We start from the raw sequence: 14929 nt of genomic DNA on the forward strand, positions 1-14929 counted from the left end.
TTTTTGCTGTTTTCTTATGATTTCATGTCAGCATCATTTGTATGATACAGTTCAGTGGTGACTATGATACAGTTCAGTGGTGACTATGATACAGCTCAGTGGTGACTATGATACAGCTCGGTGGTGACTATGATACAGCTCGGTGGTGACTATGATACAGCTCGGTGGTGACTATGATACAGCTCGGTGGTGACTATGATACAGCTCTGTGGTGACTATGATACAGTTCAGTGGTGACTATGATACAGCTCGGTGGTGACTATGATACAGCTCGGTGGTGACTATGATACAGCTCGGTGGTGAATATGATACAGCTCGGTGGTGACTATGATACAGCTCGGTGGTGACTATGATACAGCTCGGTGGTGACTATGATACAGCTCGGTGGTGACTATGATACAGCTCGGTGGTGACTATGATACAGCTCGGTGGTGACTATGATACAGCTCGGTGGTGACTATGATACAGCTCGGTGGTGACTATGATACAGCTCAGTGGTGACTATATTTCAATAAATACCACAAGTTCACGGGGTTTTGTTCGAGGTTTTATTCCTCCAAGTCGTCATCTTAAAGATATTGCTTTGTAACAAATAATGAAACAATGAAAAATACACTATCAAGCTAACCATACATTCATAACTCGCATACACAAAGGGAAATAACTCTTACAATGACAAAATGACTGAAAAAAAACTACACTTCTACAAAGATCCACAATTAAAAGATGAGTAAAGAATATATTTATCCTTACATTTCAAATAAATAGACACTACAATAGTAATAATAATACCTGAGTGTGGATCAAAGCTCTCAACGTCCAGGTACGGAGAGCACCCGTTCATTACACGCATCTGTACGGGTATTACGTAACACTAAAAACACATACTTTCACACAAATTACACACATAAAACTATAACTTATACCAAAAATATACATTTCATAAAATATAAGGTTATGAAATAAACGAATTAACTTCATACAATACTTATGATAATTACTTTGAATTTTAAGTAATTACTGCATCTATCAGAGACATATTTATGTATCTATATGTCTCTGCATCTATATAGAAAGTTCTAAAAAATACATGTATTATAACGAAATCTTATTTATATTTCGTCTTACATAATTCATCAAATAATCAATTCTATACTAACGTACCAAACCTGCATGATACTAATTCCACATATGTATAAGATAATACGAGAATATTAGAAAAGTAAAATAGTGAAAGACTTACAAAGCGAATAGATCAGGTCACAGACAAGTTGGTAAAAGTCCTGTCCTGTCAGAAGGAAAATGTATGTCTAACTCTAACAAAGAATATATCCCGCCAATAAAACAACCAATGAAATAACAGACACTACATGATGTAACATCACACAGACTGACCACTCGGACACTACAAGTACGGGATACAACACGAACGAAGCGAACGCACCCAAAACGTATACAGTGCAACTTCCGAAAACCGAACACATCTGAATACCGAACGAATTGTCATTGTACGGAATTGGTCCTTCTTTATTATAGTAATAAAAAAACTTCCAAATACTTACAGATCCCTCTAAATTCCGAACACCGGGCCGATTTTGTGTCCGCTGCAGTTGTACATGTAATGATACTGTTTAAAACTACATTTGCCTTTCTTATGTAATCTGCAATATATACGTTGATTAACTTTCATGATATTCATATCGTTCAGACAAACCAAATTGTAAACGTACGTGCCATTTTGTAATCGGGTACATTATAACAAAACATCGTCAAACCAATTATATCCGGTCATTTCGATCAACTTCTCCAAACTGAACCCTCTGTAAAGCGAACAGATATCCACGTCCCATGTATGTTTGGTTTATAGAGGCTCCACTGTAAATTTGAAATTTAGAGACAGAACTACCAAGTACCAGAGACCTATATAACTATGCAGGTACTTTCTGAGAAATTGTGGATAAAAAGATGGCTGCTAGTCAGACATTGTATATCTGTTATATTATCATTCTTTATGCTAAACAATAGCTTCATTTGAAAAAAATAACGATTTAGAACTTTCTCAGTAAAAGCCAGGATAAGCAGTCTCTGATCAGTCTCAAAATTGGTATGGTACATATTATTTGAAAAAAAAAAACACTCCTGTATTTTCAGAGAAATAGGGATTGCAAAGTACAACAATGGAACTCTGAAAAAAAACTGGCTCTAGTTGTTAATTTTGTATTACTGATCTGAGTCCAAGAAGAACCTATCATTTTTCAAAAAGAAAATAAAAATAGATAAAAACAAGAAATAGCTTTAAAAAGATAAACGGCATAGTTTTAATGCTGGTGGTTATAATGGAAAACTGCTGGTGAAATAAATTAACGAACTAATAAATGCGTTTCAGCACGGATGTCAAAATTATGTCAGTTTGAATCATTTTTGGTAATAAAAAGACTGCATTTGAATCAGGAATATGATTTTATGAATGTGTCATTTGAAAGATACAAATGTACATCCACTTATCCAGCTTGCATTCAATCTTAATTTTGTTTCGTTTTTAACTGCATATCTCTATTTTGCATTTACCGCTACATTGACCAATCACATATTTCATCTTGACCATTAACGCCACCTTTCGCGTCATATCCGGGACCAAAAGAAAATTATACGGCTATGCCGAAAATATTAATCACTTTAATTATTTTCGGAGCTCGTTATATTTCTAGTATAGGATGACTGTATAGAGGCCGAAGGGAGGTAACTCTTACTTCGCATTTTATCATACGCGTTATATTGTTATAATAGGTGAAGTGATATGCTAAAATTTAAATTAAAACAAACAATAGATATGATCAAAGATGAGCATAAGACATTTCCCCCGATCCAAATCACAAAAGAAGTATGGACACGTGCTACTTTATTATCTAACCATTCAAGATGTTTCTGACCAACACAAGCTTTTATAGTTAAATCTCACGATAGACAAAAATGGAATATTTTCACGGGGAAAAAAGACTGAAAGCAAAAACGCGGGAACACGTCAATATGTAGGTCACTGTCGACTTGCGCCTGTCAGGTACCCATCCGACCTAACAGGATTGTCTCGGGCGCATGTCCACGCGTAGGTTGGTGTATAGTCTGTTAAACGTCCTATTACTAGCTAGGGTCATTTAAAAGCGTGCCTGCCCAGTTTTGGAGATTGAGGAAAGCCGGAGTACCCGGAGAAAAACCTTCCACATTTCCCCCGACAATAACCGGCAAAATCCGGAAACGAAAAACAGGAAACGAGGGCAACCGGCAACGTAATGTCGGCGTCGGTAAGTAACTATACCGTAAATATGTAAACATACTCAGGTGCCATGTACTATTCACTTGTAGTGTGAATCGTTTACAGAGTCAATTGATGTTATTTGATACGAAATATATTCGTATAATCAGAAACATGCATCATGTTTCTGGTATAATTTTTTTTTAAAGTTTGTACGAAAAAAAAAACCTACCTCTGACTCATGCATTTAGAAAGCAATCAACATGAAGTCAAATACGAATAACATCAGAAAAGGAAAAAAAACGTGAGTCTTCTCTATATTTTTACTGAATACACATGTTAAGTTTGACATTTTTCTTGAATAAAGATAATACATGTATAATGTAATAATAAAAATCGAATATGCGCGTGAGGCGCGTATTTGTAGAACCTACTGATTACACATAGGGAAATTATCATAGTGTTCAACAAATGGAACATACTATAAATGAAAGGATGTCTTTATTTTATGATAAGGGACGTACCAGCTGTGATATTATACACTGTACGTCCCTGATGCGTCGAATGATTGGATTCCCTGCGATTTTTTTATCAGTGTGAATAATAGCCTTCTCTACACTTTATATGTATTAATGTTGACTTTTAAAACTAATCAATGAAATAAAAGAGTAGCGGGATCGGGTTTAGTTTCGCATTTATTCTTAGGCGCATGTTTGGGTTTAGTTTCGCATTTTATTCTACAGTACAATAAGTCATTGCAACAAATTAGACTTCTTTCAACAATGTTTTCTCGTCGCTTTTCTGATGTAAATTTTATGACGTTTCGATGTCCACTTGGTATACTTTTATCGCAGTCTGATTCCTTCTGATGTTTTTTTCTACTACAGAGAAGTTAATATAATATGTGTTAATTCCTTGTTAATCGCACCAATCATCTATACTTCGTGATCGACGGGCTCCACTGTCGCCGTCTGGCGGACAAAGCAGCACAGGACGTTTTTAAGGATCCAATCCCTTTTGTTATGGGCCTTTGATGAACGTTTCCTACTTCCTCCACTGGGGTTGCTGTTACGAAGTTCTACTGAAAAAGGCGAACAAATACCAGTAATGCTCAGAAGCAATAGATGATGACGTCTGAGTAAATTTTATTATTTTATTTCATAACTACATGTATATGTAAAGTAATAAATGAAAGTTTGTTATTTGAAAGAATGATGTAAAATACATGCTTACCTGTTTTCTTCTTTTTTGCGTTTTTCTTTTCTCTCTAAAATATAAAAATAACCTTAAATAAGATGAAAAAAATATTTCCAGTCCCTCTCGGTCACACTTAAGACTTACATCATGCACACGGTAATATTCTCCAAAATTAACTTACCCCGAGAAGTCTGTCCAGATGACGCTCGAAAAATGTTTTCTTTATTTTGTCTGCAGCTTTATTCCGAGTGACGAAAGGCGGAACTTCGCTTTTGTACTCTTAGAACAACAAAAGAAAGAAATTTCTCAATCGAATAAAAAAAAAAGGATATCGGACACGAAATAGATCCAATCACCAAATATTACATTTTGTTTATGAAAACATTCTTCAGATTTAAATAAAATGTTTAAGCATCAACAATTTTCTTACTGAAAAGTTTATATTACAATGTTGAAATTACCGTCTGATATACCTCTGTCAGCTGGGTAGGTTTTCGCCGTTTGTAATCCTGCGTCATTTCCGGTTCCAGACTCTCTTGTCTTTTCCAGTATCTCACTGCAAACCAGCTTGTGGTCAGTTGGTGACATCTCCCCTTCACGAATGGCCGCGATGGATCGCCCAATGGTCACCTGCACAATATCGTCCACATCCTTATCCAGTTGACCTGTCATTTCTGCCATCTTGTGGTCAGTCGGTGATGTTTGACCACTACGAATGGCCGTGATTGAGTGGCTAATGGTTTCACCTACAATATCCTCCACATCCTTATCCAGTTGACCTGTCATTTCTGCCATCTTGTAGTCAGTCGGTGATATTTGTCCACTACGAATGGTCAGTTGAACTATGTCGTCCACACCCTTGTCCAGCTGGCCGATCATTTCCGCCATTTTTTTCCTTTCTGTCCTGACGTATTCCGTGGCTTTCTGGATGACGTCAGTGACCAAATGTTTTGCAATCTCTTTAAGTTGTGTATCCTCCATAATCTGAAATACCACCATAGAATTTCATGGGTTAAAGCATAGTTACGTTGAAATTAATATTTTGATATATTAACCTGATGTTTCTATTTTTAGAAACACCAAGTTAATATTGCGTTTATGACGTCATAATCATTGTGACGTCACAATGCCCCAATGTAAATTTCCCGTGTTTGAGATAAATCTATTGTAATTCCACCCTTCTGCAAACAAGTTTCATATCTAATATAAAAGTTGAGTACCTCTGATTCGGTTAATATGGTGCTTTACCAACCTGGTAGAATATAAAATATTTGATTCTACTAGGTTGATATAACACCACATTGACCTCATCAGGGGTCTATAATTATCAAATATATACAGTGTTTATGCATATTAGTAGGTATCTTAGGTCAGAGGTTAAATTGAAGAAACTAATTTTAGAATATTTTATTTTAGCTTCTTCTTCAATATGTATATAAATAGTTTCTACATTATAAAATGTAGAAAGTCAGTCTCAGTAGAAACGCAATGCTTTCCTTTTACGGTAATCCATTAAAGCATATAGATGATCTCATTACCTAGTCTCTCAACTTCATAATCGGTAAATATGATTCCAGTTTCAATGTTCAAGTTCAGAAAATCTCACAATATTATATCAGTGATTCTAATAATTACTCTTTACCAACTTAATATCCCATAATAACTAACTAACCTATCACCCCCAACCCCCACTTGCCCTAGACGGTAGGGCATCTGCTCAGAACAAACTAAAACATGTTGTGCTTGTTGGTGACTTCAACTGTCAAGACACAGACTGGCCAAACAAGACAGTGAGCAAAATTACTCCAGACTGCAATTGCACCTCTTCTTCACTGACAAAATCCATGATTCCCAATCGCGTGAACATATTATGCTAGATTTGGTGTTCTCATCAAACACGAAGCCTATCTACAACAAACTGGCAGAAGAAAGATATGTCTAAATTCTCCCAATTAAGAGAGAATATGATGAAACCATCATAGATGTGGCCACAAGAGACAGGAATGCCTCACACAATTCCTTACTACAAGAGCCTTGTTAGTTGTAATTGAGGGGGAAATGACAAGTGAAGCGCGGTGGGAGCGCGGTGGGAGCTCGGTGGGAGCGCGGTGGGAGCGCGGTGGGAGCGCGGTGGGAGCTCGGTGGGAGCGCGGTGGGAGCGCGGTGGGAGCTCGGTGTGCCACAAGGAACCGTCCTTAGACCCATATTCCTCCTCGGTCACATCAGGCTGTTAGCAGACGACTGCCTATATTACGCCGTGGAATTCGCGGTAAAAGAGTCCATTCTATCCTGCTAAAAGATCTTTAGGATCTCGAGACATTGAAATGGGACACGAAGTTCAACGCGAACAAATGCTTTATCCGATGAGCATGTGGAACTGCAGTCAACACTTCTATAGTCTCAACAACACCATCCAACAGCTGCTGGTTCTACCTCTATCTCGGGTATTACAATCTCTAATAATTGAATACCGTTTAAGAATTGTCACCATGGACACTTGGAGCCAAGAAGACGGCACATACAACACTTGTAAGGCATGTTATGGAGTTTGGGACAATTTTAGGTACGTGGAGAGGGAGATCTTTGTATATTAGGTCTAATCTCGATAGGCATTGGATCAACAATACCAACACGATTTTACCGAGCGTGTTATAAGCGTATATATGTAGTGTGTATATAATTATCCCCCGAGCAACCGTGAAGTCGCGAAATTAAGTGACACCATCAAGATGCTTCAAAAGAGGCTGAACTCTCACCAGGGCGTCAACAACTATGGACAATGAAATATTGTGCGGAACCCCTACAAAATTTACAACTGCCAGCTTTTAAAGAAAGACAGACATTCTCGCCTACCTCTAGATAAGGACTAATCTGGTAATGCCATTTTAATCGATACTACAACCTAAGAAAGCAGGTGGTAACATCAGAGATAAAACGTTTACGTCACCACTCAAAAGGGTTCGACGACCCAGCAGCTCACACTGAGCAGTATAAGAACTGGTTCTTGTTATGACAGCCGCTGAATGGAAACAGTATACCAATACATATGTAAGCTGCAAATTGAACCACAAGCACACTCTCTCCGCTGCAAAGTTAACCAAATTTTGGGCTTAGCGCCTTAACCAAGTGGATACATATATATTTTATGATGCGAGCCGTTCGTTCGTGTCCAATGTCGGCAGGATATTCATAATTCATGTTGACTTCGTTGTTTCGCTTTGGTTGGTCGGGTGGCGTTGTGGTAAAACTCTTGCGTTACACATAGGCGGCCAGGGTTCGATTCCCCGTTCGGACATGAAAAGGAATCGTCATTCGACCTTCCACTTGGGTTTTCCCCGAGTACTCTAGTTTCCTCCCACAGTAAGACCCCTCGCGTTCTACCATCCAGTCCAACAAGGGCGATTTATATAAGCTGATATAACTTGTTTCGCAGTTGTTATAAAATAAAGTTTGTAAATACCGGCTGATCGATGAGCGACATACATTGTAATCAGTTCATGCTTACCACACTTATATATGTCTCATCAAGTAACGTGTTATTTTCTTTGAAGTTGAATTACACTTTACTTACCCGCAGCTAATCCGCTATTATGTAAATATCAACAATCTTTGTCGATGATGAGATGAATATCAAATCAGAATTATTTTGCTCTGTAGCTCAACCTCTTCGTGTCGCTAGCAACAGGACAATTACCGGGAAATCTCGCGTTATGATGGACAATTATGACGTCATAAAAACTTTGTAGATGACCGAACGTTGTTTGACCGGGAAATCTCGCGTGATGATGGACAATTATGACGTCATAAAGACTTTGTAGATGACCAAACGTTATTTACGCACTTTTAATTGAATGTCTGCAATGCTATCCGTTTTACACCGCAGCTTCACCAAAACAATTCTCTCGGAATGTGCAATCACTAAGATTTTAACTATTATCTTTAACAAATCTATACAGTAAATGTACATATCCGAGGGCCGCGGTGGCCGAGTGGTTAAGGTGTCCCGACACTTTATCACTAGCCATCCACCTCTGGGTTGCGTGTTCAAAAACTACGTGGGGCAGTTGCCAGGTACTGACCGTAGGCCGGTGGTTTTTCTCCGGGTACTCCGGGTTTCCTCCACCTCCAAAACCTCGCACGTCCTTAAATGCTGTTAATAGGACGTAAACAAACATATCAAACAAACCTGTCCGAGACATGGAGAGAGGCAAATATTACTCCTATTTATAAAAAAGGAAACAGTGTATGAGCAAAAAAATATAGACCAGTTAGCATATCAGACATCAGGTGGAAAGTATTAAAAACTGTGTTCGTGACGTATTAGAGGATATCTACGTGTACTTTATTGGATAGGTTCGATTTTTGACGGATAGTAAGCAAAGAGCACTCCAAAATGGATCGGCCTCGCACTGGGATCAAGTTCAAGAGCGGTGTCCCTCAGGGAAGAGTACTCAGACCAATTTTGTTTTTAATACAACTGTATATATAAATGAACTTCCAGGAGTACTATCAACAACTATTATTTTTTTCGCAGAATACAGCAAAATATATGGGAAAAGAATGAATGAGTCAAATAACATCAAAAGTTACACGGAAAAATTGTCAAAATGGTCTAGAAAATGGTAATTGGAATTAAACGCAGAAAAATGCAAAACCCATTAACATCAATACCACTCATTTCGTAAAAGAATTCGCCTCGAAATAACAAAAAAGCGCTGTGATGTTTAGCGAAGCGAAAAGACTATTAGTATCGTTACACATTTGTATCGGATTGAAGGAATGAAAAGCCACATATCAGCTATCTAGTCAGAAAGTTTCTGGTATTCAGGTCGCTGTTTAAAATTGACATTGTCACATAAATTCGGGCTTATCAGCTATCGTATACTCATTTCCACCCTAACTTTCACTGTATCAATACCTATATATTAACTAGAATTTGAACGAACTGACATTATGTATAAGATCAGAATGGTACACGGGTTTTAACTGATATTTTGGTAATGAAGGTCCTTGGTTACATGCTACTTATACGAAGCATAGATTCCAGTACGAGGCGCTAAATTACGGCTTATTTCGAGAGAACATTGTGGAAAATCCTTAATGTGCAATAGATATTTTTTAGGGAAAATATTCATCATCTTTTTTTTCTCAAATGACGCCGTTATAAATATATACATGTACATGTAGTAGCATATAAATAAAAACTTGCTCTTTTAATATTAATTCTGAAGTATTCTTATGTGTTCAACATTTCATAAAGGACAGTAAAAGGTTTTAAGAAATCAATCGATTTATATTTTAAAGTAAAACGTGTATCCATTGTGTCTTAAATGAGAATGTGTATCCTTATTACTTTGTTATATGCGTTATACGTTATTGAATGTATACCATTGTTGCTTGTGTCATTTTGTACATTTTTTATTGCCCATCCATAAATTATCTCTCTCTCCCTCTCCCCCTCTCTCCCCCTCACTCTCTCTCCATCTTTCTATAAAAATATATATCTATTATTCAATACTAAATATGTATTTTATAGCATTTTGTAATTATTTATATGTCATTGTGTTAGGAGAGGGTGTTTATAAGTTGTAATAACTTGTGCCCAATCCTGTTGTAAATTTGTTACAATAAAATACGTTTAAACTAAAAAAAACTTGCTTCAGCTGCTTAACACTTGGATATAGAGGTAGGTACTTTGCGATCAAAAAGTAAGACTGAAAATGGAAAAGACGAGAATTCCCCAAGGTAAAATTATTTCTGCATAGGCAGAAATCGAATTTTGCCTAGGCAAAATGCAAAATTATTTTTGCTAAGGCAAAATTGGATATTTGCCTAGGCAAAAATATTTAATTATGACATCCTTCCCGCGCCATAACGGACCGGGGACAGATGAAACGTACATCGCCGCGATCTCAAAAAAGACAATATTTGAAATGAAATAAGTAGTATTTTTAATCAAAACTTATGTTTGTATCAACAACTAGGTTTACTTGAAGTATGGAATCGAAAATATCATAAAAATAAAATGTAAATCGATGATTACTAAAATTGTAGGTATAACTTCCATTTCATTTAAGATGTCAGTTTTTTGAAATATTAATAAGGATATACAAGAAAAAAGTGAGATTTATTCATTAAGTCGTTGTTGAGAAAAAAAATATTATCAATATTCTTGGTACGGGGATCGGGTCCGGGACCGGGTGCGGCGTACACAATCATGGGGACCGATTTCTCCTCCACTAGGAACGGTAACTCTGTATCTACTTTTGAGATTGAGACCTGAAATGTTTCCGGTATTCTCCTGTTCAATGTAAAGTAGGTAAACTTGATTTGATTACTGTACAGGGTTATTTTCTAGTGAGCAAAGTGAGATTATTTTGGTAAAGCGGCATTTCAGTTATACTGTGTATAGACATAGAGTATGTATTACACTTACAATGTATTTGAAAACGAAAGTAGAACACGCCAGCGGCTAGGAACATTGTATCGGGTTTACCGACCCCAGTCATAAGTGTCATCCCTGTTCCCCACCATATTCTGGAGGATCAAAGTGAGCTTATGCCAAACCATGGCTTCCATCGTGTGTCAGAATTTCTTCAAACGACTTCTTCTGTTCTTCATAACCACTGATTGGAATAGCCAATGTAGGAGCCTCTGGCCCTGACACGTGAACAGACATGGTGTCGGGGCCAGAGGAAACTCGGGCTATGATTGAATAGATCTTTTAAAATTTGACCAGAAGCATCCCTAGGTGGTGGGATTCAGTATATAATGGTGGGGATGAACCACTGGGGGACAAGGAGCTGGGTCAATTCAACGTACTATATTACAATACACACTTCTATAAACATCATGTTTTCTAGATCTTGCAAAGGATATCAGTCTTATTTGACTGGTTATATCCCTATTGTTCAAATGGTTGGGCTGGCCCCAAGGGCCTACAGTTAGAGCGCCTGAGTGGAATACAGTGTATAGGGAATTCTTTGAAATCCTTCTTCCAATAGAATTCTACCCTGGTACTGTAAGAATGACAGGGTTCAGTCTGAAGAATCCTTGGGTAAAGAAAAGTGTTGAATGCAATGCAAAGTACTGACTAGCAGATCTCAAACAGGGGAAAAGGTTATATAATCACTGAAATATACAGCAGAGGGATACAGGCCCTCTGGACCTCTTGTTAACTGATGTCATACATTTAATACACAAAATCCTGAAACCAAGCCACCGTGTGTAAGCTATGAATTGATATATAAGGTGATATTACTCAATCATTTAGTAATATCATGAATTTACTGTGTGTATCATCCAATCAGTTTGATATCATTGAAAAAACTTTATAAAATGCTGAAAATTGATCTTTTAAAGTGATTTCAACCATATATAGTAGTGTTTCCACTATAACAAATAGGTGATATCACTGCAATGAAATGTATGGGGAACTGTTTTAAATTGTAAGTGAAATAGCCTGATATCATCAATTCATTATGGAGGTTGGAGCGGCTCATTCCCTGAACACCAACTCTGGTAAAGACAAAGGAAGGTGTTTATGTAGGAAGTTCTTTGAAGTTCAGTTATAGTCTGTTTCAATATGGAATACCAACTTGGGTAAGAAATAGGGTCAACTCAGTTATGTGAATCAGAAATAGTTTTCTAAATTCCAATTGCTCTCGTATAGATTATTTTACTAGTAAGAATGAAACGACAATATCATATCAATAAATAAGTACAAAATGAGTAAAAAATAAATATGACATACATGTACATTTGTATATATATGGTAAATTTTATCTTATACATGTAGATATTTTTGACATGTTCACATCATCATCAATTAAGTTTTATACTTTTGTCTAAACACATTTTTGTAAAATAGGTCTAAACGAAAAATCAAATTTTCAAAGCACTATCAGTATGCCTAACTATATATTTCACTATTGATCATGACAATATTAGGTTAAAACATTATAGATAAAAGATAAATAAAACTAGAACTGTCACCAGGATGGCTGACTATTAACCTCACAATCTGCACGAGTAAATGGTGAATTGGAACTGTTAGAGGCCAACTAAGATAACCCAGTAATATAGTGACCAGTTGCCATTTCAACTATAATTTTGAGAAAAAGAAAGTGGCATGCACATCTGAACATGGTCCTCTATATTTGTGTTAAGTTTCATTGAAATCGGCCCTTCAGTTTAGGAGGAGTTGTCCGGACAAACTTAAAGTTATGGTTCTTATCAGAAAACCTGTTTATAGTGATCAGTTGCCATAGCAACCATAATTTTGACAAAAATATAGAGAATACATGGTCAGTGTCTTAAAATATAAGCTGTAATTTGGCGAGGGTAAAGATACAGCTTATATTTTAAGACACTGACCACGTATTCTATTTATCCTGCAACAGACATAAAAATAATCATCAGAAATAATCATTTTGAAGTGAAACGGTGTCAAAAATGACAGAAATATGTTCGCCTTTTAAACGTACTTTCGCATTGAAGTAGGTCAGTCGAACTGATGCACGTGCTATGATTCCAAAATACAGCTGTTTTCCATCACTGCCGTATACAGCAAAAATATATACGGTGGGTGTATTCCGACAATGCGGTGGCAGTTGCAGGATAAATAATATTATTACCTGTGTGTTCTCCATTTTGTGTATGATTAACAAAAATTATTACTACTAAGTCTGAAACAGATACACAAGAGAATGTTACAATTGTTCTACAAGAACTGATCTATACAGTAATTATATGATAATCTAAACAAATCTGGGAAAATCAATTTATGTATAGGTTTTCGAAGTAAACCTGTACTAATCAAACCTGATTACAGCTACAACTTTACATGAGTTTTACAATTCTACAATAACTTAATTGTTATGCAAATCTGAAAAACGTACAAAGTTAATCAATATGAAAAAATAAAACTCTAACTAATATACAATTGCTTTACAGTGAAAAAGTAAGAATTTAAAATTCTGTAATTATGCCAATTTAAATGCTAATTAAAATGATGATAATCAGATATATATTTACAATATAAATGAAAAATGATACTGGGCTGAAATGATTTAAAAGAATGTAAATTAAACAGCGGTATTAATGTATTGTTTGAATATTTACACTTAATCCGAAAACAACCACAAATTAAATCAATGTGACACATTTAACAAAATGTTGAAGTTTGATGAACTTTTTTCAGAAAATATGATTTAAAAGTATTCAACGTACAACTGTTTTACAATTCAAGATTCAGTAAGTGTTTACAAATTCAAATATCAAATCAAAATAGGATGATTTTCCAAAGTGTACTTAGTTTTATACACTATTTGTGAAACAGTTTGGCAATCATTAACAGCTAATGATTTTCTGATCACCTAACAGGTGAGTTGATTTACCTGTGCTGATTTACCTGTGTTCTTACATTGAGAACATTTCTGTAACAGACTTTACTATAATCATTGAAAAACCAAAATTTTCATTATGATGATATGAATTATATACAGAATATTCTTTTCTTGATGAATTATAGACATAATTTTTTTATAACTTTTTATAATTTTATAACTTCATGAGTCATTAAGTTCATTTGATATTTACTCTATTTTCCGCAAAAGATATACTCGACGCTCTGTCCATCTCTCAGTCTGTGTGTCTTTCCATCTATACTGAGTATACATGACATTTCATAGGTCTGAATTGGTGATTATTAGTCCCTGACTGATGAAACAAAGGGGTACTGTAGTTTTCCTCTCCATCCATCCTGTATGTACATTAACACTAAAAATTACACCAGGTCTTTTTCTCACTGGTTTGGGAAAGGGCCTTTTTGTCTCTTTTTGGGAATAAAATTGGTGAATTGGGAAAGATTTTTTCAGGAGTAAACTGCAAATTTTGGGAATTTGGCTTAAATATGAAATAATTTCAATTGGGAATGGGCCCATTAACGGCCCCAAAAAGCCCCCAGAAAAAACCCTGTTTAGATAATGGTCATAATTGCTAAAAATGATACACAGTCAATGGTTATCTGCTACGTTCCAATGTCAAGTATGGTCAGTTAATTCAAATAATGTGCAACTTAGTTTAAAAACACAATTATTTATCAGTATGCATATTAGAACTCTGGTTACCAATTTTAGGCTTATCGGCCTGTTCTGATTAACAGAAGGGCCCATAATCAAGATAGAATCAAGGTTCTTTGGATGTCACCTAACAAAATTTGCAAAAAGAAATGATCGTGACCTATATCCAAGGTCACAGGGGTCAAATTTGGTCCATATTGAGTCTGAAGGATCCTTGGGTGAAGAGGTGGTCCACAGGGACCTGAGGGATGGGCCCAATAGGAAAAACATTGCAAATTTCCTGATGTGTTTTTTTTATACAACTATGAATAGCAAATGCTATTTTACATGAAATTTGTCATCATAAGGTGAGCTATGCTGTTCTCAAAACAGATATTGTTATCATTCCAGGTAACGAACA

The 14929-nt window shown here is 36.1% G+C and overlaps 1 protein-coding gene across 1 annotated transcript; it reads right to left on the reverse strand.

The window, feature by feature from the left end:
* Window positions 1-3777: 3777 nt before the first annotated feature.
* LOC117336836 lies at window positions 3778-8159 on the reverse strand. Its single transcript, XM_033897495.1, has 5 exons — window positions 8019-8159; window positions 4921-5431; window positions 4629-4726; window positions 4484-4517; window positions 3778-4331 (listed from the first exon to the last, which is right to left on the reverse strand). The coding sequence occupies exons 2-5, from the start codon at window positions 5426-5428 to the stop codon at window positions 4186-4188; spliced, it is 786 nt and encodes a 261-aa protein (XP_033753386.1). The 5' UTR covers window positions 5429-5431; window positions 8019-8159; the 3' UTR covers window positions 3778-4185.
* Between the last annotated feature and the right edge of the window lie 6770 nt (window positions 8160-14929).

Source organism: Pecten maximus, chromosome 10 (genome assembly GCF_902652985.1).
Source record: "Pecten maximus chromosome 10, xPecMax1.1, whole genome shotgun sequence".
NCBI lineage: Eukaryota > Metazoa > Mollusca > Bivalvia > Pectinida > Pectinidae > Pecten > Pecten maximus.

Bases quoted from the DNA above. Each gene is read 5' to 3' on its own strand.
- LOC117336836 (XM_033897495.1), bottom strand. From the start codon at position 5,428: ATGGAGGATACACAACTTAAAGAGATTGCAAAACATTTGGTCACTGAC. The intron at 4,727-4,920 runs GTATATCAGACG...TGTTGTTCTAAG, and splicing joins AACCTACCCAGCTGACAGAG to AGTACAAAAGCGAAGTTCCG. The intron at 4,332-4,483 runs GTAAGCATGTAT...CGCCTTTTTCAG, and splicing joins CGCAAAAAAGAAGAAAACAG to TAGAACTTCGTAACAGCAAC.